The sequence below is a fragment of the Musa acuminata genome, chromosome BXJ1-11, assembly GCF_036884655.1.
Source record: "Musa acuminata AAA Group cultivar baxijiao chromosome BXJ1-11, Cavendish_Baxijiao_AAA, whole genome shotgun sequence".
Lineage (NCBI taxonomy): Eukaryota > Viridiplantae > Streptophyta > Magnoliopsida > Zingiberales > Musaceae > Musa > Musa acuminata.
The window spans coordinates 28,429,863-28,454,504 of NC_088337.1; the positions used below are offsets into that span (position 1 = coordinate 28,429,863).

The 24,642-nt window shown below is 38.2% G+C and overlaps 3 protein-coding genes and 1 long non-coding RNA gene across 6 annotated transcripts; 2 read left to right on the top strand and 2 right to left on the bottom strand.

The window, feature by feature from the left end:
• The first annotated feature begins 442 nt into the window (after positions 1–442).
• On the top strand, positions 443–1,374 carry LOC135597519 (uncharacterized). Its single transcript, XM_065090549.1, has 2 exons — positions 443–1,037; positions 1,118–1,374. The coding sequence occupies exons 1-2, from the start codon at positions 603–605 to the stop codon at positions 1,157–1,159; spliced, it is 477 nt and encodes a 158-aa protein (XP_064946621.1). The 5' UTR covers positions 443–602; the 3' UTR covers positions 1,160–1,374.
• LOC108951657 (uncharacterized) lies at positions 889–7,245 on the bottom strand. Of its 3 annotated transcripts, none has more exons than XR_010481287.1 (4): positions 5,180–7,245; positions 3,122–3,475; positions 2,667–3,015; positions 889–1,430 (listed from the first exon to the last, which is right to left on the bottom strand). It is a non-coding gene; the product is annotated as an uncharacterized LOC108951657 (long non-coding RNA). The 3 variants fall into 3 exon arrangements; XR_001976127.2 differs by having other exon boundaries at positions 3,705–7,245; XR_010481286.1 differs by having other exon boundaries at positions 3,122–7,245.
• A 209-nt stretch (positions 7,246–7,454) lies between these two features.
• Positions 7,455–19,117, top strand: LOC103971846 (uncharacterized). Its single transcript, XM_009385979.3, has 8 exons — positions 7,455–7,589; positions 8,087–8,110; positions 9,185–9,290; positions 10,134–10,202; positions 11,811–12,304; positions 12,690–12,951; positions 17,394–17,602; positions 18,841–19,117. Exons 1-8 carry the CDS (start codon positions 7,585–7,587, stop codon positions 18,905–18,907), a joined length of 1,236 nt encoding a protein of 411 aa, XP_009384254.2. The 5' UTR covers positions 7,455–7,584; the 3' UTR covers positions 18,908–19,117.
• A 952-nt stretch (positions 19,118–20,069) lies between these two features.
• On the bottom strand, positions 20,070–24,246 carry LOC135597520 (isopentenyl-diphosphate Delta-isomerase I). Its single transcript, XM_065090552.1, has 6 exons — positions 23,895–24,246; positions 23,247–23,302; positions 21,366–21,457; positions 20,780–20,882; positions 20,547–20,684; positions 20,070–20,469 (listed from the first exon to the last, which is right to left on the bottom strand). Exons 1-6 carry the CDS (start codon positions 24,185–24,187, stop codon positions 20,216–20,218), a joined length of 936 nt encoding a protein of 311 aa, XP_064946624.1. The 5' UTR covers positions 24,188–24,246; the 3' UTR covers positions 20,070–20,215.
• Positions 24,247–24,642: the final 396 nt, after the last annotated feature.

A 24,642-nucleotide genomic window follows, 5' to 3' on the forward strand; every position in this document is an offset into this window, starting at 1 on the left:
CGAATCACGGTTATTATGCTACTAGTCCTCTTGATCATATAGAACACAACAATATGATCAAAGATCTTCACATTTCTTGATCTCGAGGAATGCCTACAGGAGAATTCCATCCACCACATAGCAAGTATTCACTCTACGGAGAAGAGAGACTTCTCAAGCTCTTACCATCCAAAGAATGTGGTCGTGTTCCAAGCACTGTTGCACGGATCTCAAAGCAAATGCATATAAACGAGGATACTTCAATTCACGAAACATTGGTCAGTATAAATTTATTCAGATCGTAAAGAAGTAATTAAAATGATTTTTCTATCGTTTAATATTACATTTGAAGTAAATAAAAAAAGAAAAAAATCTCTATAAGTGGGCCCTCATTCTCTCTCCTCTGGCCCCCACCAGACCCATGCATTATTGCTGCCCCAATTCTTTCTTTCCTCTTTCTCTCTCTCTCTCTCTCTTCCTCGAGCACCTCTTCTTTCGTTCTCCTAACTCGAACACAATCATCTTTTTCGCCTCCTTTTCTTCGTCGACACCCAAACAAAACCCAAGAAAACAAAAAGCAAGCAGCCAACTTTATAGAGAAGAGCGGAGCCAAGGCAGGCAACATGCTCCTTCCCCACCTCATCTCCTTCCTCCTCATCTCCCTCCTCCACCTCTCCACCGCGGCGGCACCGAGCGCCTACGAGGTGCTGCGCTCCCACGGCCTCCCCATCGGCCTGCTGCCCAAGGGGGTGAGGGAGTTCGAGGTGGACGGCGGAGGCCGATTCCGGGCCCGGCTCGACGCGCCCTGCACCGCCAAGTTCGAGAGCGAGGTCCGCTACAACGCCACCCTCGCCGGCACCATCTCTCCCGGCCAGATCGCCGCCCTCTCCGGTGTCTCAGCCCAGGACCTCTTCCTCTGGTTCCCCGTCCTCGCCATCCGCCTCGACGACAACGCCTCCGGCATCATCCACTTCGACGTCGGCGTTGTCGACAAGCGCCTCCCCCTCTCCCTCTTCGAGTTCCCTCCCGACTGCACTCCCCTCTCTTTTTCCCCTCAGGTAAGCTTTCTTCTGTGCCTTCATCATTAACGGCAATTCCTATGCAAATCACTAACTTGAGTCAACTGGGCAAACTCCAGTACAAACTCGATCAAGATGTCGACGGAAAGGCTGCTACTTGAGATGGAAGATTGCATCAGATCTGCTGTCTTCCTGAGTCAATGAAATGGTGGTAGGAGACAAAATGTAACGAAGTAGGGGAGATGGGGGCTCTGTTCTTTTTCTTCTTCTTCTTCCTACTACTGCTACCACCTTTGTGTTGTTTGCTCTGTAAGTAATGCTTCGAGTCTTGTATAACATTTGTCTGTACGTAATATAAACAGTCGGTTCATCCTTTTGCCTCCGAGCCTTCATATCATAAATAAAATATTTTCCTTGCCATCAGAAAATAGTCTGCAAAACTCAATTTAGTTTGATTCACTAATTAATCATTGTTAAAGGTAATGTGAACTTTCTAAACATATATGAATAATTTTATTAAACTTATAGGCAAATCAATTGATTCATTCAATAAATCAATAATCCAGTGATCCAAGACCTGATCAGATTGATACACAATGCAATGATTATGAGAGGTAATCCTAGAAAATTATTGGCAATGTTGAAACAAGTTACTGCTAGTGAATTGCAGGGAACATTAGTATCAGATTTGGGGAGTAGTGAGATGTGGTGGTCTGCTGACAAAATTGTCAAAGATGTAGCAGGGCAGAGAGCCAGTTGATACACATTTCCATGAAGAGGTGGAGTACTTTGCTAGGGAACAATTGGATGAGCTGCATCTGTTTGTAGGCATGTGAAAGGTGTATGTGTAGTTGTTGGAGTTGAAAGTGATCATGGCATGTAGCTTTTCTGAGGGCATCTTTGCAGGTCTGACAAGAGTATCTGAAGTGCATCCTAAGAATGCCTCTAACATGAGCTGCAAGCTTGGTCAACACAATGGCTGAAAGCAATGGTTGCTACACACCTTATGACTAGCTGAGAATAGAATTCTATGTAGGGAATTCTAAGTACACACCTTATTATTACATTACCAATATACTAATGATTTATATCACTGGAGAGTCTATAAACAACAACAACAACAAAGCGATAAAGTCTCTATTACCATTCGGTAGGAATGATTTAATCTGACATGCACAAAATTCATGAGATTAGTTACCAATTCACCCCCCTTTAAATATGTCCTTGAATGCACACATCTAGTTGAATAAAAAATTTCCTCCAATTAGGGGACATGAACCTAATAATATGTGCCCCCTAAAATATTTCACTTGGGTTTGAGGAAAAAGAATACCAAAAAGAAGTGGAGAGATTAGAGGGATGGGGTTGGGGATGAGAATTAATTTTTTGAAATGTTCAGATTAGAACTTGTGATTCAATTGTTGGATGTGAGTCCATTCATCCTCCAGGAATAAAAAAGAGCTCCTTGTTTTGTTGCGATTTTCTGGAATGTTAAAATAAAACCTCATGCACAGAGAATCGGCATTTGGTGATAGCTAACTGGTTTATCTTTTAGGATGAGAACAGAGATAGGCCATAAAGAAATCTCTTATTTTTCTTTTAAATGAGGAAACTATCATATAAGAAATGCTTGAACTGAGTTTAACAAGCTTGTGGAGGAGAACTCACAGTGCAAGAGAGTTGGTCATCCTCATGGTTCTGATGTCCGATACTTTGAGACTGTAACTTTTACCCAGCTAAATCCAGCAACTTGATAAAATGAACTTTCATCTCATCACTGACTTGATCCCTTCAGAGTCTTGCTAGGGCAGTTGTTATATGCACAGGTGTACTCCTGGATGTTCCAGGCCAACCACCAACAAGCAAGTTGTTGCCAGCCATGGCCATTTGATGGCTGGCAATGGCTACACCCTGCAAGGTACCAATTGGAACTTTGGAAGATTGTGATGGTTTCTTCTATACGGGGGACCGACTGGTTACAGAACCCATGCTAACGAAAGCAAAGAAGAAGACTAGCCTACAAAAGTGGAATCAAGAAACAATGCAACAGTTAACATGTCTACATCTTTCAAACAAAGAACTTAATAAGGTAAGATAAAGTCAAACAGTAGCTATGAAGGTACCTGTAGTTCCATAATATGTGCCAAGTGAATTGACTTATTGAGGCAGATGAATTAGCTGGAACACAGGTAGCAGAAACTAGGGGTTTCAAGTTGTTTTGTTGACAATAACATCTTATCGAATCCGTGGTTTGGTAGTTCCAGACAACAAAGTGCATGTGCTAGTACAGGAGTACTGGCTTTGTGCATTATCCTGATGAAGTACCTGGCACTAACTTGGATTCCGCTGCTTTGGAGTGAAGTTGCATAACAGGTGGAACTGTGGTTCTGCATGGACCAAATTATGGCGTCTCTGGCCCTTTATCCAGAAACCACTAGCTCAAAAACGAGCAATGTCTCATCTTGATAATTTTGCACCTAAGAAATGGAAAATATAAACTCAAAAATTTTTAGTAATGAGATCTGGTGGTCAATGAAAATTATAAAGGTCCTTTCTCATAGTGGAAACTGATATCTGATTCAATGATCTAATTTTAAATTCACAGTAAAGGGCTATAATCAAATTACATGAAAATTTTCACCAAGGTAAAATCTGAATATATAGAACAATTCAGTGAACAGCAGAGTTAAAAATCTAATCAAATACCTCTTCTTTTGTGATGATGAAGGTAACCTTATAGCTGCAGGTTAAGGGCTTAACCTCATGTTTCTGATGCTGTTGAGTTGAATAACTTATAGAATAATGTTTCCAATACTTTGGGACTGTAACTTTAACCCATATGAATCCAGCATTTTCCTTGACAACAAAAACTTCCATCTCATTAGCCGACATGATATTTTCCTTGTTTCGATATTGCCATGGCAGTTATTTTATGCACAAGAGGACTTTGGAAACTCCAGGTAACCACCAACAAGCAAGTTGTTGCCAGCGATGGCCATTTAATGGCTGAAAAAGGTCTACATCCAGCAAGTTACCATCAGAACTTTGGAAGATTGTGATCCAGATGTTTCCAGAATTTAAGCTAACTAAAGCAGACAAGAAGATTAACCTATTATTGAACTCCACCGGTGTCCTGCCATACATAACAATCCTGTATCTTAAACTCCACCGGTCAGCTCTGGAACTCTGATAATATTTGATATCTTTGTCCTTATTCAAAAATTGGGACCTTCGCTCATGATTTCTCTAAACCCTCTGTTTTGTCAACCATGGCCATATTCCTATGCTAGAGCAAGTGATAATCATTGCCATAGTATAATCATTAGAATTTTTTGTTTTGGTTGACAATAAACAGACTTTGGTTACAAGACATATATATGCCTAAATGGAACATCACTGTTGAGGAATGGATATCAGGCACTTCTAATATCTGCTTCTATCTGTATTTGCAAGAGCAAGTTGAACCAGATTATAAATCTTTGAAAAACATCAAAAAGTCACTTGTTTTACCAATTTTAATATTTAGAATTTTTTTTGAGAGCATAGGAAATGACAGTCCAATAAATAACAAATAAATAGTATAATCCACATCTCAGTCTATGTCTAGACTAAGATTATGATGCACCAGATTCACCAAAATTTCTTATTAGCACAAAGCTTACATTGAAACCCAGTCTCAGTCAGTTGTTGTATCACCTCATAACTAAAATGAACACTCTGATTTAGGCATTTCTCAGTCCACATATTACAGTCTACTCCATCACTAGAGATGCCATGAGGGAGATGAAATTCAAAGATCACATAAAGCAATTCAGAACATGAAATGCTTAATAACAAGGAGACACCTTTTTAAAGATCTGTGATAGGAATTATTTTGCTAGTTCTGTGACACTCTTTCTTTATTGGCAGACCTTAAAGTAAATGACAGTTGATTATCTAAGCTAAAAAAAGGTGTAGCATCACACACATGAGAATATTACTGTATTATGCATTTCTTTTCCTTGATGGAGTGATTAGAATTTTGAATTTTAATATAGAAGACATCATGATATACACTGATTTACATAAGATTATGATTTTGCCTAACCAGAGATGGAAGGTCTACCAATTTGATGAGATTCTCAATTAAGTATACGTATCAGTTGGCTACACTCTAAATTATGCTCAAGGAGAACACTTACAGATTGACTTTGCTCATGTCATGTTCATAGGAGGCAGAAAATGTTGTCATGGAAAAGGTAGCACTAAAGCAAAACTAACAATCCCAGATACCACTGTATAGCAACTGAAGTCCATTGTGCAGCAACATCCCCTAATATCTGATACTTTTGCACCAGCCTTAGTGTCTCCCACAAAAACAGCTCTTCATTAGTTGCCCACTTAGATTGTCTGATATCAATTTTGATGGCTCTGTGTAATTGCGGTCATTGAGAGATGCTCTGACAACTGCTCATGTACCACTCAATATGAAATTACTTGGCTTAACTCAAGATCCCCAGGTCACACATCCTCAAAGAAATAAACAAATGGCTGCCAGCTTGTTGGAATTGGATCAAGAAGCAGGATAAATAATTTAAAGATCAAGTGGTACTTCTCTAGTCTCTGCAACCAACACCTCATTCGGTTCTGATGAAAAAAGTCAACTTCACAATCATGTTGCAAAACAGAGCTTCGGTTTTAGGCACTCTATTACTTTACATAGTACCATGATCAACTTTAGACGTTCTTGTATGCCAATTCCAAGCAATATTTAGATAATTCTTATGGCCCTCCTCATAGTACCATGATCAACCTTAGAAGTTCTTGTATGCCAATTCCAAGCAATATTTAGATAATTCTTATGGCCCTCCTTTATTTGCTTTAGTATGCAATCATCATAATTTGAGATAATTAACAATATTTTTTTCGGATACAAAAATATATACAAAAAAGAAGGCCTTTGTTTTCAAATTAATAAAATGATTCCACTGAGACTATAATATCATCTTCAACTCATTTTGCCACATAACATTTCAAGTGACTGGTTAGATCTGATATAATCCCATGTCACAAATGGTTCCTCACCTGAAAATCCACACAACTAGTTGCTGTTTATTGTATTAAAAGAACCACAATAAGATCACATTTGTGAAACCACAGCTAAGCATTGGCAGTCCAAAGTATCAATGCTCTGCGCCTTATAGACCAATCATTACCACGTTCTAGGACTAATCAGAAAAGAAGGCAATAAACAGATCCATCCTACTGTCGATGCATGTCAGCACTTAATTCTGAAATCTACAGGCTCTCCACTACATGTCAATCCAGCTAAAGCCTATAAGTTTTTGAAATTTCAATACATTATTATTATTATTACTCTAATTCTCACAGTGTCTTACCATTGTTCTCTTTCCACACATATACTATATTGAGTGTGCAGTTTCCCATATACTTCTCTTCCAGCCTAAAAGCTCCTCTCTGCCATCTCAATGTTGGCACTAGTCCTCCAAGCTCCAAGCAATGCCAAAAGCAGGTCCTTGATAAGGCTCCACTGACATGCTCTGAATTATCTCGTGTGTTTCTTTAAGCTTCCATGCCTGTCCAAGTATGTCTGCAATGCAAGAACAGTACTTGTCCTCCTCTCCAAAACCATATTCACGAACCTCGTGGCGAACCCTGCATGGTTACAGGCACTCGGCAAGCTGACAAACGTCCAAGGATCTAAGTCGCTCACCTCCTTTCGCATCTGTCAAAGAAGATGTTGTGCCACGTTCAGGACGGGAACCTATTAATGGTGTATGACAATGCATTGGTGAGGCCGTGCTCATTCCTCTAGATCCAGATCCACGCTCCCTAAGTGAGCTAAGGCAGAGACGACGTGAACCGTGCAAGTGCTTCGTTAAGCTTCCCGCACCGGGAGAACCCAGTGATCATAACAGTCCACGGGACCAGGCTCTTGTCGGGCATTTTGTCGAACAGTTCCCAGCGGCAAAGACGACACTGGCCTTGCAGCACTCGACCACCTCAAGCGTCCGATCTAGTCCGGCATCTGATCGGCCTAGCGGAGGGAAATCCCCGGTGGCGGCAAAGAGGACGACCAAGGCGTTGTACGAGATGATGTTCCGGCAGGGCCTGGTGTTGAAGAGCCGCCGGGCGGACGGGAGTGCAAGTGCCAAGGCATGCGCCAGCGATGAGGAGGGCGTTGAAGGAGATGAGGTCCACGACGAAGATGCCAAGGCACGTGGCGGGAGATGGTGAGGGATCCACATTTGCCGTAAGGGTTGATGACGGGAAGTACGCCGAGGCGGGAGACGGGGAGGCCAGGCGCGGGCAAAGTGGCATGTAATGTGGTATGATGCACTCGCAGCTTACGTTAAGGAACATGAAATAGGTACCTACCATTAGATTAAAGCTTGCTTACCAATCTTGAAGCAATATAGAATGACTAGAATACGCTATTAGAAATGCGCTCGAGCTCACTATACCGACTCCAATAAAGGGTTCTACGAATATTACTGGGTTCCCTTCGTGCTCTAGGCGAGAAAAAGGGCGTATTCTCTCTCGCTTCCTTGTTCGAAGTTGTCTCGAGCCATCTCGGTCTTGGTTTATGAGGTAATCAGTTCGATCTCTGCTTGGTTTCTCTTTACTCTTCTGGATTTGTTTTTTCTGAGGAGTCGCTTCACGTTCCTTTTGGCGATTTCTGCAAGAAATCCAAGCTTTTGATGATGACATGTTAGATATCCCGTTTTAGTTCTTGATTCGGCAGCTATGTCATAGTTTTGTTTGAGAAGTGAATTTGGTTGAAAGATTTGACCTTCGTTTTGCTATCAAATTCGTAAACCAAATGCTTTCTTTTAGTGATTGCCTTTTCATTCCATCGCATGTCGGTTGATTTTGTGATGTAACATGTTCTCCGTTATCTTTGTTTTTTTGAGCTGATTCATCTGATCAGATTCTGGTTATTAAATTTGCTTTTTTTTGTGGGAGATATAATAGTAAAAATAAGTTCATTTGTGTAAGATGAGCCATTAGTTAATTTTCTCTTCTTGATATTGTGTTTTAAGTTTGCCAATGTATAATTTGTTCTTTTCTTTTGGATAATTATGCAGCTCGAAGGAGAAACCCACTCTAGGGTATGTTGACCTGCTTCCCTTCGTTTATGATAATTTGTTTTTAATTTTGTGAATATGTTGCGTGATCTGATTATTTAGAATCAGAGTATGATTTCATTTTAAAGGGTGCATCATAGCTTGCTCATTAGTTAATTGTTTGTGTTATGTGATTATGGAGTTATCTGCTCTTGGGAATGATCAGATGCGGTATTAGGCCTTGAAGGCATACAAAACTGATATTGGAAAAATTCGAATTGGTAGAAAGTACACACACACATAGACATACATATATATATGTATGTATTTAAAAAACATGCTGTACCACAATTGAATAGTTGTTTTATGAGTAATTAATTGTACGTGTGCTGAACTTGGGAATGATCAGATGCTGCACTTTATTTTTGAAAGACTCAGATAGACTTAAGTTATATATATATATATATATATAAATAAATAAATATATATATATATATATATATATATATATATATATATATATATAGGGTTTAAAATGTATTTACCTTGCAAGAAAGAAATTTTGTCTAAAATTTGAGTCATCCTTCCTAAAAGTTTTCTTAAAAGATTGTGCTAATTGAAACTTTAAAAACTTGCTTCTTACTGTTAACTGACCTACTAATTTGTTCGAAATTTGCAATTGAGAAGTTGTCACAATTTTGGCTTTAGGCACCGGGGTGATGCCCAAGTTCCCTACAAGCGGCTTGCGTGTGCATATCAAGTTAGGCAAAATTTTTGGATGATAATACAGCAGCAACTAGTTGTAAGATGACAGCTACTTGGACAGCAATGTTGGATAAAAATCCATATGGTGGAACACATATCAAATTGCTAATTTGAATGTTACACTTTTTGTACTTAAAAAGGCAATAGTAATATCTTCACACATTTGTGACTCTTATTATTTAGGATACATTTTAGTGTAGTTTTTTATGTGTGTTTCTATGGGATTGATTCAGTTTTTTTTTTATTCCATATTTGTAATGATGATCATATATCTAGAAGGCTTTGTATTTACTGCAAATATTATTATTGAATAATGCAATGCAAGTTAGGTTAATGATTCTTTTGGCAATGCAGTGGCACGCGGATAAAGACCCGCAAACGGAATATCACTGCTCCTTTGGACCCTGCAGCTTTTGCAGATGCAGTGGTCCAGATATATCTGGAGAATGCTGGTGATCTGGTATGTTTATATTGAAAAGTTAGGTGAAGATAGCAAGCTACCGTGTTTCTGTTTAACATTATGCGATGTGAACTGAAAAATTCTTACTTTGATGCCCAAGGTAAAGAATGTAGACAAAGAATGTGATTTCTAGTCAAACTGAATTCAGTAGCCAGATAGCATCTGTGATGAGGCTGCAGAAAAGTGGTGGTTGTTGAGACTGCATATAGCGATCATTGTTATAAATAATAAAGATGGCTGGAGTTGATTATTCATGCCTGATGAAGAAGGCTTAGGCACTACTTAGTGCTATACATGTTTGTAAAGCTTGCCAGTTTGAGATCTGATCTGATTGAATCTAGCAGTTTGATTGCTGCTGTGTGCACAGAAATTAACAGAAAAATAATTGCCACAATTTATGAATAAAATGTTGTAAGTCCAAAGTGCTAAGAAGGATGGAATAAAGTGAGAACTTTAATGTAGCAAGGGCAAACTGCTTTTCGAGTAATAACAGTTTGTAGAATTTGATAATATAAACGGAGGAATTTGAGAGATATATTAGTAGAAAGGAGGCAATGCCTGCAGTGAAGCTAAACAATATCTATTCGTCAAAACTCCTCTTGCAGCCATGACCCACTTAAGAACTCAGGATCATACTGTTGTTAACTTTGAATAGGAATTCACCTGTGACTCCAAAGAGGAATTTAATAAAAACATGATATCTTTTACAACGTATTTTGTTCATGCCTCTATTATTCTGCCTAATACTGCCAATGCACATTGCATATCAACTTGGATCAATCATTTTTAATCTGGAGCTTCTCTTTATCTTGACATGATCCCTGTAAAATTTTCTTCTGACAGGAACTTGTTGCAAAGAATGTTGAATCTTCCGATCTTAACTTCTCAAGATACGGTGACACCTTTTTCGAGGTAATTTTATGATAATTTTCCGTGTGATTGTGAGCAATAAATGACTTTTTTCTTCTGTGCTAATACATTCTGTGTTTTGCCTATCTGTCTTCTTGATTGTGTTCTCCTGGTGCTTGCTGGTTTGGGGTCAGCTAAAGCTAGCTGAGTGAGTGGAACTGGCTTGGGGTTTGCAAAAACCCAATCCTGAGCTGCCCCATCACTGTTCCAAGATGGTTGCACACTTGTACCCATATGTGCAAATCAATAGACTAATGCTGATATGAAGAACCTGATCATAATTTTTGGCATAGGTCCTGTTCTTTTTGAAATGCATCTGATACTTTTAATTTGACAAATACCATCTCCTTGCATAACAAATTACTTTGGAGCTTAATCCCACCCCTGTATGATCTGTTTTTGGGTAATAATCATCAACCTGATAGTACTGAGACAAAACACAAATATGATGTCCCTCCAACTGACAATACAAACCTAGCTATAACCTGTCGGGTTCCGTCTCTCATGGAAGTCTTTAATAGTTTATCCATAAATCTGCGTTGGGATTCATTCTAGTTTGGATTAGTTGATAACAGGTACACAATTTCAAATGTGATTGAAATCATTTGCAAAATATGGTTAGTGTTAAAAATAAGACAGGATTTATGTAGCAGAACAGGTGTTATTCATGATCGATATTCAACATGAACATCTAAAGTTGAATAAAAATTTGTTTGACAAGAAGTGTCTTGGTTTGCCCTCTCTTCAAGGTGAAGTCTCAGAAATATGATCAAAGGCCTTTTCTATGGAATGCCTATCTCACGCTTCATATTCTATAGCAAGGTTTGCTATACCATGGTGTACCGCCCATATGTACCTATCTGATAGGGAACCGATATGGGCGATACATATCAATTTGTCGGTATGTCCCATCGTACAATGTGTTGGTATGCCCCACCGTACAATGTATTGGTACATTGATACATACCATATCGACAATCGATCGGTATACCAGTACAGACAGATAAGGCAAACCATGTTCTATAGAATGTCTATGTCACGCTATCATATTGGACAAGTAGGGAAAAACAGTGGTTGACAACTTGGCTATCTAAATTTTCGCTTGGAACTGTTTGAAATGACATGATTGCAGCAAAAGATATGACACTCTTACACGCTTATGAAAAGCAACTGTTTATTGCTACCTTTGGCAGAAACAGGGTTATGGGAGTTTGCCTGGGTGTCTGGTTATCTATTGCAGTATGGTAGTTTTTTTTGCATATTATTATAAACTGACATTATGTTTCATGACACAAGGATTGCAAATACTACATTGTCAACAATATCATAAACTTGTAAACCGGTGCATATTTTGTAAAAGATACTTGGTGCTGTACTTGCTTGTTGTGACAACCATCTTTAGTTATTCTGTCCAGTGTGAGAAAATGTTATATTTCTTTTGATTAATACGAATGTGTGTTTCTGAGTTCATGACTAGCCTTGCACGCTAAACAAATATTGCTTTTGTAAGCCAGGTGTTTTACATTGGTTTGCTATTTTGGTGCACATCATATGTTTAGTTGTCTTTTTTTACTCAGCAACCCAATTGATTGTATCTAGTGCTGATTCTAGGTTGTCTTCACGGGTGGCCGGACACAACCTGGTACAATAAAACCGGATGAAGGAGAGAGGCATCCTTACTCAGTTCTAGATTGCCATCCTAAACGTGAAGCTATCTTGCCTTCTGTTCTCTACATACAGAAAATCTTGCGGCGAAGGCCCTTTTTAATTAAAAATCTTGAAAATGTTATGCGAAAGTTTCTGCAGTCCTTGGAGCTCTTTGAGGAGAATGAAAGGAAGAAGCTTGCTATTTTTACAGCCCTTACATTTTCTCAGAAGCTATCAGGTCTTCCGCCTGAGACGGTTTTCCAGCCATTGCTCAAGGACAATCTTGTGGCAAAGGGGCTAGTTCTTTCATTTATTACTGATTTCTTCAAGGAATATTTGGTGGATAACAGTTTAGATGATCTTATATCAATTTTGAAGCGAGGTAAAATGGAGGACAATCTCCTTGATTTTTTTCCTAGTGCAAGACGCTCTGCTGAATGCTTTTCTGAGCATTTCACGTAAGTTTATTTTCTGAATTGTTATTAAGTGTTTAGTATATCCGTAGTCTATATAAATTAATGTTTGTAAAATTTTAGGTTGTTGTTAGTGAATTTCAAATGAGAATGTAATTAGATTGTTTTTTTTTTATAAATAAGACATTAATTGCACTTATGAGAAAGTATCATATGTGCTGGCCGTGTGGACCTTTGCTAACATGGTAGCACCAAACACTACTGTGTGGACCTTGTGCTGATGCAGTGCTTAGGGCCCATTCCATCTTGTTGATATATCACCAGAATGGGGCACACCTGAAGCTGAAAACCTTGCTAATTTCAATGTTTTCTATTTGTTCCTTCTACAAGATAACCGAGCAACTGTTCTTTTATTTGGTTTTTTTTGCAGCAAAGAAGGATTATTAGCTCTTGTTGAGTATCATGAGAAGAAAATATTCGAGGTGAAGCTGAAAGAAATGAAATCAGCTCTGACAACTCAGATTGCAGAAGAAACTGATATATCTGAAGTTATAGAGACTGCAAAACAGCGTGTTAAAGATGCTAATTTGCCTGATGTTGAAGTTGTGCGCATTCTGTGGGATGGGCTAATGGATGCTGTTCAGTGGTCTGGTAAAAACCAGCAGCAGAATGCAAATGCGGCTCTTCGCCAGGTAAGTAATATTTTTTAAAATTTAACTCTATTCTTATGTAGAAGTTACAAGAACTGTGATGTTCTTTGACATCTACGAGTCCTTTTACAGTTGATAAACCTTTAATTTTAGATTTTTAGATGATGTTCATTGCATGTTAACTTGACTGTATAGACAAGCACAGCTCATAGTTGGGAGGCAAGTATGAAAACTGAGTAACTATTAAACTTGTCCCAGCATAGCTTGTAAACCCAGTAATATGACTATTCGGTTCAATCACAAATATCTTGTGAATGTCATTGGCATGGGTAGACAACTACAGGATGCACAAGGTGTACGCAATGGTTTTCTTTGGATATATAAGAGGAAAGGGACCCAGCCATTACTAGTTGATGTGTTTCTGTTATAGTATCATGCTGTCCTGCAAAAGTTTTAAGTCACAGCCCAAGGCATCTAAGACTGGCACTGGTATGGACAAACACATTGATGCCACTAATATGGTGTTCCCATTAACTAGAATGGGTGTGCTATCATTGCGTTTTTGTTGGTTGAAATGATATGGAATGCACCGTACATCATGTCTATACGCCAAGAAGTTTTGTAATTTGGGCATGTGATCCTTTATGCTCATTCTTGAACTGACAGGATCCATAGTTCAACCACGTTAAATTGCCGAGTTATTTGGTTGTTTCTGTTTTTTCGTCTAAAGAAGCTTGCTTCCCTGGAGGGAGTCATGCAGTAATAATAGTAAATGCTTACCGAAGACCAAGCAATTGAAGTCAAGAAAGATTCTAGGCAATATTTTGATGATGTAGTGTCATGAGTGCAGCAGAAAAAGCATGATGATTTTATGTGCCTAGAGGTATCTCTTGATTTGTGACAAGAAGTTGGAAAAGTAGTCCATGGTGCCTAAGAAGTTCAAATGCTTTAAAGATGACAAAATTGATGCACAATAAGTTCAATTTGAGTTGGGAATTTAGTGTACTATCCTATGCAGTAGTCACAGAGCCAGGTTGGAGATTAAAATTTAAAATTGGTTTTGGTTTCTCCAGTTCAATATTGATTTTATGCTCTTCTGCAAAGTGACCTTCAAGGACATGCTTAATATTTATTGCATATTTAAATATACCATAAATCTGATTAGTTCTAAACTTCTAATCTATTGCCAATAGACATGCAGTGTGGCCTACAGCAGTACAGTTTGTTCTAAGGAAAGATTCCCTAAACTCTAGAAGGACCCTTTTAATACCCTAAACCCTCGGATCCACAAAGGCATACAAAAAAATAGAAAAAGAGAATCTAGAACTGGTTCAATCAAGCAATGGAACCATGGACTTCTGATGTTTCTATATTTTTGTACTATTTCTAAACTGTTATGTTTGTAGCCTCTTTTGTTTGTGTTTTTGATGAGCTTTTTCTCTTTCTAAACCTTTTTGCCTATGAAAGATCTTACTATGTTCCTGAAGAATTGAACTAAATTAAAATTAGATAACATTTTTTTATTTGTTCTAAACCTTTTACTACTGCTTGATCCACCCTATGTTTATGTAGACAAGACAAGGGCCAATGATCTTACACTGGTATTAGAACAGGTCACAAAAAGAAATCTTAGCTAAAATTTTCAGATAGAAATAATATTTACAAAGACTCAGGTTCGAAAGAAAACTTATAGAGACATGGCATAACTACTCGAACAAGGACTCAAACAAAAACTTGGGTACTTAAGAGCATCAAAGAGCAAGAGAGAACACAAGAGTGGTGGTTTGCTTCTGATGTCTCTTTATGACTCGAGAGGGTGGTATTTATATTTAGGAGGACTCAAGAATTGTTGACAAGCTTGGATTGCAGTCTTCATTAAATCAGCAAGGTTGCTCTTTTCCTTGGTTTTTGTCTTGTTGCATCAGCGAGCTGAACATGTATTTGGTTATTGTGGCTTCGATCACTGTAGCTTGGTTAGTATAGCTACATTTGGCTTTCTATTGAAGTTGTAGCTTGGTTATTGTAGGGGAATATTGTTTTAAAATCCAAGGAAGAAGTTTATCATGCTTTCTTGAAAGAGGATTAGCAGGGGAAATTGCTTTTTGTTGCTCTCATTCTGAAGACATTGGAAAGGAGAATATCCCCTTAAAACTCAAGATGGCCATTCTTTCAATACTGAAAAGACATAATATTATGAATATTAAAATACAGTCTTGCTTAGCAGAATGGACAAAAAATGGATGGATGATCCCTGGATATTCCCAAATCCTTATCCATTCATCAGACTACTTTCTGGTTGCTTTCAATCTGATTCAATCAACCAAAAGGCCTACCAAAGAGTCTATCAGAAAATATAAGGCAAAGTACATAATGGATGATAGATTCCAGACTGGACTCAGATTGATTGCTCAAGGCCTTTGGTATGAGATATATGCTGAACAGTTCACTTCCCTAATGCAACTCATACCAAGAACCAAAGAAGTTGGTCAACGAATTATGTTCAAGGTCAAACTAAGCATGCATCATGATGGAGAAAGACTTTTGAATGATACTGCTTGGGAGTGAGAAGTGAAGCAAATGAGGCAGAAAATTGAGAAAATAATCCAGCAGATTCAGCAATAAAAATCCAACAAATGAAAGTCCAGCAAATGAAGAAGACACTGACGATTATCAGTGATTTAAAAAACGTTAGGCGCTAAAAGGCGCTAAGGTTCCAAAACACCCGAGGCGCTAGGTGCTCGCCAAGGTTCTAGACCGGACTCAGATTGATTGCTCAAGGCCTTTGGTATGAGATATATGCTGAACAGTTCACATTCCCTGATGCAACTCATACCAAGAACCAAAGAAATCGGCAAAGCTACCTTTTTCTTTGATTTTTGTATTATTGTGTTGGTGACCTGAACATGTATTTAATTACTATAGCTTTAGTCACTGTAGCTTGGTTACCGTAGCTACACGTGGCTTTCATCAATCATTTCTTAATCAATCAATGGTCGTGCAATTTCTTGTAGTTCATCATGAAATTGGTCCAAGTTTTCTAAATAATCGTCAATGATTTCAAAAGGCCCTTGGGCGTTCGCCTAGGCGCTCAGGCGAGGCGAGGCCCGAGCGCCTTGTTTACCATCCAAGCGGCGTACTTCAAAGAGGCGCTGCCTGGGTGCTCGCCCGAGCCCAGATGCCGAGCACTTCGGGCGAGCGCTCGAGTCAAATCAAGTGACTGAATCGGCATGTTAGGTTTGGTTCAATCGCATTTGCGTTAGTTGGTTCAATCGAACCAACTAAAGCATCGATATCAGCCTCTCTCCGCGGCCCCTTGCGACTTCCCCAACCCTAACCTGACTCCCACCGTTGACATTTTCTTTTTGCTGCCGCTACTGCTATCGTTACTCTCCGCTATCGCTACTCTCCGCTTTGCCTCTCTCCGTTGCTGTTGTCGCTACTCTCTGTTATCGCTATCACTGTCACTACTCGCCGCTGCCACTACCACTATCGCTGCTCGCTACTGCCACTATCACTGCTAGTTTAGAAATAGTACTAAAGCGTATAAACATCAGAAATCTCTGGTTCCATTGCTTGATTGAACCAGTTCTAGGATTTATATATTTTGCATTTTTACAAGTTTTTGTGGATCCGAGGTTTAGGGTATTAAAAGAATCCTTTTAGGGTTACACTTACCAATTATGATCGTCATAACCGAAAGAACTGGTTATCAAATTCTTTTTTCTTTTTTAGCAACTCTAGTATGTCACCTTGATGGGTTCTCATTTATAGGGTTTTGAATATCGGTCCGTACCGGCGTACCAAGCTCTGATTGGTATGATACGTACGTACACCCTAAAATCTTAAAAATATCTCCATCTATCGTGTCAAGGCGTACCGACTGGTACACCTCGGTAACGATCGAAATTTGGGGCAGTACTGGTCGGTATCATCTCAGTATCGATTAAAACATTGGTACCATCCGATAGAGGGTAGTTCGTGTATCGGTATCCTCTCGGATCGATACATACCACCCTTACTGGGTAGTGCACATCGAAATTGAGAACCCTGGTCATTTATCACATGCATTTAGTATTTGATGAATGTGCATATTTGTTCTCCTACCTATATTCAAGCCTACATAAGCAACTTGTTGCATATTGTGCAAATGTAGAATCTTGGTTGCTTTATCTTGCACTTTGCATTGACTTTATTCGTTTCTCCCATAATTTCACTTTCGTGGTAGACACTATTTCATTTTGATTAAGATTTATATGTAAATTTTGTTTATGGAGTTTGTATGGTCATCTACCAATGTTGTATGCTTCTGCTTTTAGGTTATGAGTGTACAGATAGGTTTTGAAATTCCTTGATAACAACAAACTCTATGTGGAATTGACTTTACCTTTTTTCTAAAATGTTCAAGAGTAAATATGGAGAAGGTACTCTTTTTGTTCATGTTTTTTCTTTATTTTTTTGAGTCATCTACGTTACTATATCTGCAGGTGAAAACATGGGCTGGGCTTCTGAATGCTTTCTGTACTAGTGGGAAACTGGAACTAGAACTGATGTACAAGGTCCAAATCCAGTGCTATGAGGATGCCAAACTGTTGAAACTATTTCCAGAAATTATAAGGTCCCTTTATGAACTAGATGTACTTGCTGAGGATACAATTCTTCTTTGGTTTCGGAAAGGTGCAAATCCGAAGGGCAGGTGCATGATTCTTCTTTTTTCCTTCTTTAGTTATTTGGTCCAAATTATGCTTGTTGAAGTCAATAATATGGATACAGTTGTTCTCAATGTGTTGTCAGTATTTATGTCTTGGATACTATTCGTTGTTAGTCATTTTTGACTTTGTGAAATATAGTGAATGCTTGAATACTTTCTGGGTAGCTGTTCTAATGACTGGACCTATTGTCACTGAAAAAAGTGATGATTGATTCTAGAAATTTTTTATTTACCGTTAATTGCTATGGAGCTTGTGACTACTGCCACAATATTTTGACTGATATCAGTTTCCTGTTGCACATAATGCTAGAAGATCTTTGTCGTGTGAGGAATATCTTCTTTCCTGTTTCATAAATTAGGGATTCTTGTGAGACTCCTCTGTCAGTGTCTAGGATCCAACTACAAAAAGAAATGGATGCTTGTTAACATTTTTATGCCCATCCTTGCCTTAGACTGCCCTACTTTGCCGATAATAATTCAGTACCCACCATTGCAGTTGCAGTAAATTCTTTGGTGCTTCGCCTGAATGCTCGGGAAATCACAACAAAAATGACTTGACTGCCACCTATTGTCTAGGTTGTAATGTTTACAAAATATATTTGAGTTGATTTCCTTTTAGTCTTATACTTTCTCCTTTTCATGGACTCACACTTCATTCACTCATAAAAAAAAAACAAGTGACTAGCTTTCTGTTGTACTTGGAAACAAACTGCAAATGCCTTGGTATTGGAAGTTACTTATAAATGAGAAGTATTGTAATTTTTTTTTTTAGAATGGGGTGGGTAGCTTCTATGGAATACAGTTAAAAGAGTTTTCTTTCAGCTGTGGCATATACTGATCAATGTTATATTTGACTTATGTTAAGTTTGGTTGCCATATCGGTGACATACTGATCAAAGTTATTTGTTTTCTGATGTAACATATATATAACTATAGAGAGTGTCAGGTTAGTGTCGGATTGCTCGACACTCGTGCTTAACCAAATTTGAATTCAGCTTGGGCTGATACATCTCAGCCAATTCTCGACTGCAGTTCCTGTTATTGCCTTGATTGCAATGAGAATGTCACCCAGAATGTTTTCCCAATTAGTCCCATTTCACTAAGATTATATGTTTAGCTATTACGATCTTGAAAGAAATGCTGTCTTTACTTTATGAACAATATTTACTTTAACCGTAAACATTCTTTGGCCAGACCATTTACTAAGCATGTAATGTTTGCAGGCAAACTTTCGTAAAAGCCCTGGAGCCGTTTGTTAACTGGCTTGAGGAAGCCGAAGAGGAAGAATGAAACGGTGGTGGAAGCTGCATCGAATGTTGCTTGAAACTGACTAGTAATTTTTATTTACATATTTCTCCATACAAGTAAATCATAATCGATGCATCAAATGCTGCTTGATATCGACTGGTAACTGTTATTTGCATGTTTCACCATGTACGAGTAAACCATAATCTGTGTGCAAACATCTATGAGATGTTAAAAATCTATTCCATCTTGTTATGTGCTGATATTTCCAATCATGATCTGTTGATTTTGGAAAGCAAAATACATGTTGTGCATCTCTCAGTTGCACTCTTCGAGATCATACTTCCTTTGCTATTAGTGCAGCTACCACCGGTCTTCATCGTACTCGATCGAGGTTTGTGAAAATGCTGCTCATCTTATGAGTCCGGTCGTCGTCGTTTGCTGGCAAAAATGCATTACAGGGTGATGCAAGGGGTGAATCGTCAGCTTGCAGGGCTTCACCAGAATCTGCTGACACGAGATGTTGATGCAGAGTACCTCTCAGCGAGCATCTCTCTCTGCCTCGACATGCATCATCTGTTGGTAAACGTATAATATGACGTCCTTTCCTGTTTCAAGTGCCATTTGTTTTGGTTGAATTCCGGATCTTGTTGCCTTTTAAAATTGACCCTACCAACGTCCAAACCTCATTTGACTGCAATTGGTCGCGCAATTATTTAATTTACTCATCCCAGTCCACAATTAATTATCTTTAATGTTTCAGATCTCTATATTTTTAAAAATTATATTAAGATTTTTATATTTATAAAAATAAAATATTAAGATTCAAAATTAAAAAAAAAAATAATTTCATAAGATTAAAAATAAGAGATTTTATTAATATAGAGATTTAAATATATATTAAAGGTAACTAATATATATTTAGTGACTTGATTTATCTAAGAGGTACCTGACGTGCGTGGCCCTTGAATCTGTTGAGAATTGATTCGTAGTAGTAATCTAAGTCTACCTAGATAACTATTATATCATGATAACTATCTAGATAACTATCATGATCATACTAATAACTGGTGAACCTGACAGCACCTTAGACACTATCATCACTTTCTTCGGTCATTCTAATAATGGGGCTGAATCAGCTTCCATATGCTAGTTTATAAACTTCACATTACTTCTATGGTTGTTCACAGAACAGAAGCATTAAATATGATCCAAGCCACAAATGATATCTGGACTCTTAAAACTTCAATTTGCTCACAATAGACGGAAGGAAAGATAAAAAAAGATAAAAACAAAGCAAAGCAGGATTAGAGTTCTTGATACCAGGGTCTCGTGAGGCCACCTGGGCTTCCTTTAGGTCAACTTATGAATGGTTTCCATATCGGCAGTCTCCTGAAGAGTACCCCTTTCGACATGGTCCCACCATTTCGGCAGAAAGTTATCGACCACCAATCTGAACCAGGGGGACAGCTTTATGCCATCTTCTCCGGCATCTGCTTTTCTCAGCAGTTCTTTCAACTGATCCCGATTAACATATTTCACATCAGCAACTTCGTCAGGGTTCGGATGCAAATTTACATCTCGGACAATGAAGAGGAGATAATCAACTGCAGTGGAGACTATAGACAGTAAGAAAAAGTTATGACCACTATCTATACAGAAGCAGTAAGCACGAAGGACGTACGCTCATGTTCACCCCATTTCCCATCAGACGCGGCCTTGTAAAGTATACGTCCAAGTGGAATAAACTCATCCACAGGTAAATCTTCAGGAGGTATGCCTAGTTCATCCAATAGCTTCCTCTGTGCAGCATTCCTTACTCCTGGATAATTAACACATAGAAATAAGACTTAATGCGCTTTATGAGTTCCAAAAGTTAGAAAACACCACATTTCCTATATTGAGTTTCAGATCGACCAAGGAAGTTCTCTTCTATCAGCTCAGAATCACGATAAAGAGGATGACTGCAACAGGTATTTGTCCAGACCAAAGGAAAAGTAACCTTTGTTGCAGACCTTTGCTGTAAAAAAGTAAAGACATGGTCAAGCATAAATAATTCCCAAGCAAACACCCTAAAACGATACAATCAGCCAGTTGTCAACAAGCCACGGAGACAATATTATGATGAACTACTGCTTTCCAACCTGCCCCTCTAAATATTCACACACACACACTGCTTTCCAATATTATGATGAACTACTGCTTTCCAACCTGTCCCTCTAAATATTCTTTTTGTTGAAGTAGACAATAATCAAACATGTATGTATGTGTATGAGGAAATTGCAAGGGCTTGGGATACTTGATAAATTCCAAAAGCTACTTGGACTCAGAAGAGAAACATCGACATACATTTGATAATAGGACAAAGGATCTATAAGAATCATATAAAGTTAGCAGTCTAACAAAGCTTGGTCTGGCACTTCAGATTGCTCATTGGCTGTAATATAAATAATTATTATTTTATGCATATTCAAATAATGCATTTAAAGAGCAGCACACATACCTGAAGTAGCAACTCAAACTTTGAGTTAACCAGGAAAACACTAAATGCCCTATGAAGCAGATTCTCAGATTCTATTTTTTCCATCAAATGACCTGCATAAAAATCGCAGCCATCTTATATCTGTCAAAGAGTGAAAAACGAATGATATTCTTTAAGAAGCAATATCTAAGACACCACGATCAATAATGACAGTAGCTAAATATATCACTTAAATCCTTAACTTTAATCCATTAGGACGTTCAGCCAAGCCAAAAAAAAGCAAAGTACAGAATGTAAAGTCTCCCTAACACTATAGGATATAAGTAAATATGATTATAAACTTGTCCCATTTGCTTTGGCCATTATTTTATATTGCTTTCATGTAATCACATTAATTATTAACAGAAAAGAAAGGCTCCTACAGTCTAGTGAAAGACTTCACTTTTAGCTAATACAATGACCAAGAGATGCAATAACAATTAAGTTGAAAGGGGAACTGACTTGCTGAGATATAGATCTGTAAAAATATAGGCACAACCCACCAATACACCCCGACCTCCACCCTCCCCTCCACACAGCATTCTCTCTTTCCACACAAATATACAGAGAGAGAACCACCGAGGCAACTATCCTCTCTTCGCTATTCTAGAGGTGTCACTACAAGGAAATAGAACTACAAAAGCAAAAAAGAACCTTGTAAATTTATTTTATATCACAATTGAGGTTTCAAATATTGACCTACCAATCAGTACGGATTGGTTTTTATCGGTCTGACTAAGTGTTGGTATAGAAACATACAGCTCGATATCAACATTAATTTATTTTATTTGATGACATCAGGCATTGGGTCAGTATACCACATGATATACCAGTATCATGTTGGTCCTGTAGATTATTGAAACAGGATCGAGATTTAAATGTTGGACAACACTAGATTCATTTATGGGTTTAAGTACACAAGCTAACATGTCCTTAAAAATGTCAAAGGTAATTGAAAAAGGATAATGGTTTAAATTTGGGATAAAACAATTTCAACAATGAAAATACAGGTAGTGCAAAGTTTAGATCAAAACCAGAACTTTAGAAAAAGAAAAACGAATGTTGATCTAGACACTTCAAGACTAGTTCTAGTTGGCTGTTGAGGTCGCTCCACTTGCCTCCAATGTAAAAGCTGTTGCCATCAGTCGCAAAATATCCAGCAGTTTAGGGCATTGATGTGTTGTTTAAAGGATTTGGACAGCAAGAATATCGTGTGGATCGTTAGTTATAGTGCTTGCAGCTTGCCAAATCTAGGAGGAAATCAAGGTTAAGGGTTGGCAAATGTACAGATGACATCTTGTATAATGCTGGAATGAGAAAGAAGGTATAGCGAAGAGGGAACTTTGAAAATGGATGATTATTAGACCTATTCCAGATCCTCCGAATTCAATCCAAGGGAGAATGACTAAAAATCACTCACACATAATGTTGGAGAAGAGACATCTTCGTTCATTTAACTATGCCTTTGGTTACATTGATTCCCTAGATTAATTTGCTTCTCGAAGGATAAGAAGAGAAGCAAACAAAGGAAATAGGAAAGTACATTTAAGGAAATCTTGAGCCGAGTTCGACAATCACCCATCTTTCTTCTTTCTGGAGGTGGTTTATTCCAAATTCATTTGGACTATAGACTTCTCTATTTACATATCTTGATTTACATTAATTTCATTAGATAGATCATCACACAAGCTCATTCTTCCTAATCTTCCACTATTAGTTAATTCCTTCTTTGCTTCTTTGACGATCTTTGTCGGTTGGGTAGAGACATTTTACAATTCCAAACTAACAAAAAAAATTCTAATAGTGACAGAAAATCAAATGACAAACAAAAAATAAATTCAACCTAAAATTTGCAGTACTTACAATTGTACTTGGAATCATGCCCGATAACATTGTCATGCTCATCTACCAAGATACACCTGCAAGCCATCAGTACTAATTTAACGCTTCTAGAAGGGTAAAATCAACAAGAAAATTACTGGGAAGAGTATCTCAAGAGATCATAAAGCTCAACCATTAAAAACATAGTTCACATTTCTTACTTCAAAGTTTGTAACCAAATATAGAATAACAGTTAAGGCATAAGCCTACTGTAGACTAAGTGGTAAAATATAAGTCGATATGTTCAAAATAGAAATTTTAATAGCAGCCTAAGTGCAAATATACTTGTAGAAATTTTCACAGAATCATTTATCACTCAAATAGACAACTTTGATGTTGCAATACATACTAACCACTTCCACTTGAAAGCATACCGGAAGATAAGAAGGCACCCTTACAAGAGAAGGAAATCTCACCGAGTTGAGATTTTCATCAAAATTTAAAGAGGGAATAAAGGGGAAAAAAAAAGAGGGAACACTCGAATCTTAGTGATGAAAAGAATTAGGTAAACGAATCGCGGAGTTCTGCAACAGACAAAGGCATGGCCGACAACATTATCAGAAAGATTCATGAATCTAAACGTCAAGAAACCAAAACAAAGACAGAACAAGAAGGGGATCGAGATCTCACTCGTCCTCGAACATGAGGCGCCTCTGGACGGCGTTCATGTCAGCGTCGGCGACCGCGCCACCTTCGGTCGGCATGGAGACGGCCTCGTCGGTGCGGGAGGAGGAAAGGGTTCTGGCGAGAGACCGTCGTGAGAGGAGCGGGAGGAAAAGGGGCGGCGTGACGGTGGTGGTGGGTGCTGCTACGGAACCAAACGGGCGGGCGATGGGCCCTCCTCTGCCCCCAACCACCGCCACCACTCGGCATCGGACGGTGGAGATCGCGCGGGGCAGCGAGGCGGATAGCGACATCGGCATCGGTTCTCTCTTTTCCTCCCTCTCCCTCACGCACACGATAAAGAATGTACGATTATTCCCATTCCCATTTCCTTTTTCTTTCCGCACACGGAAAAGTAAGTACGATTATTCCCATTACCATTTTCTTTATGCACACTGAAAATTAAGTACGATAATTCCCATTCGTGTTTCTTTCATCGTCTTTTTGGCGTTGTTTTTTTCAAATAATTAAGGAATTTTTTAGGCTATTTTATAAGCTTATTTTAAATTCTTTTAATTATCCTAATGAACATAAGTATCATCTAAAGTTGACATATAGCTAAAGTTGTATGAAGTAACGGTGATTGAGTGGCTATAGGAAATAATAGTATGATTGATAATTCGTAGTTTATATCATAATTAAAAATAAAAGATAAAATTACATACAATCACCTTAATTCATGTTATATATAATTAAATAATTCTATAAAACCTAA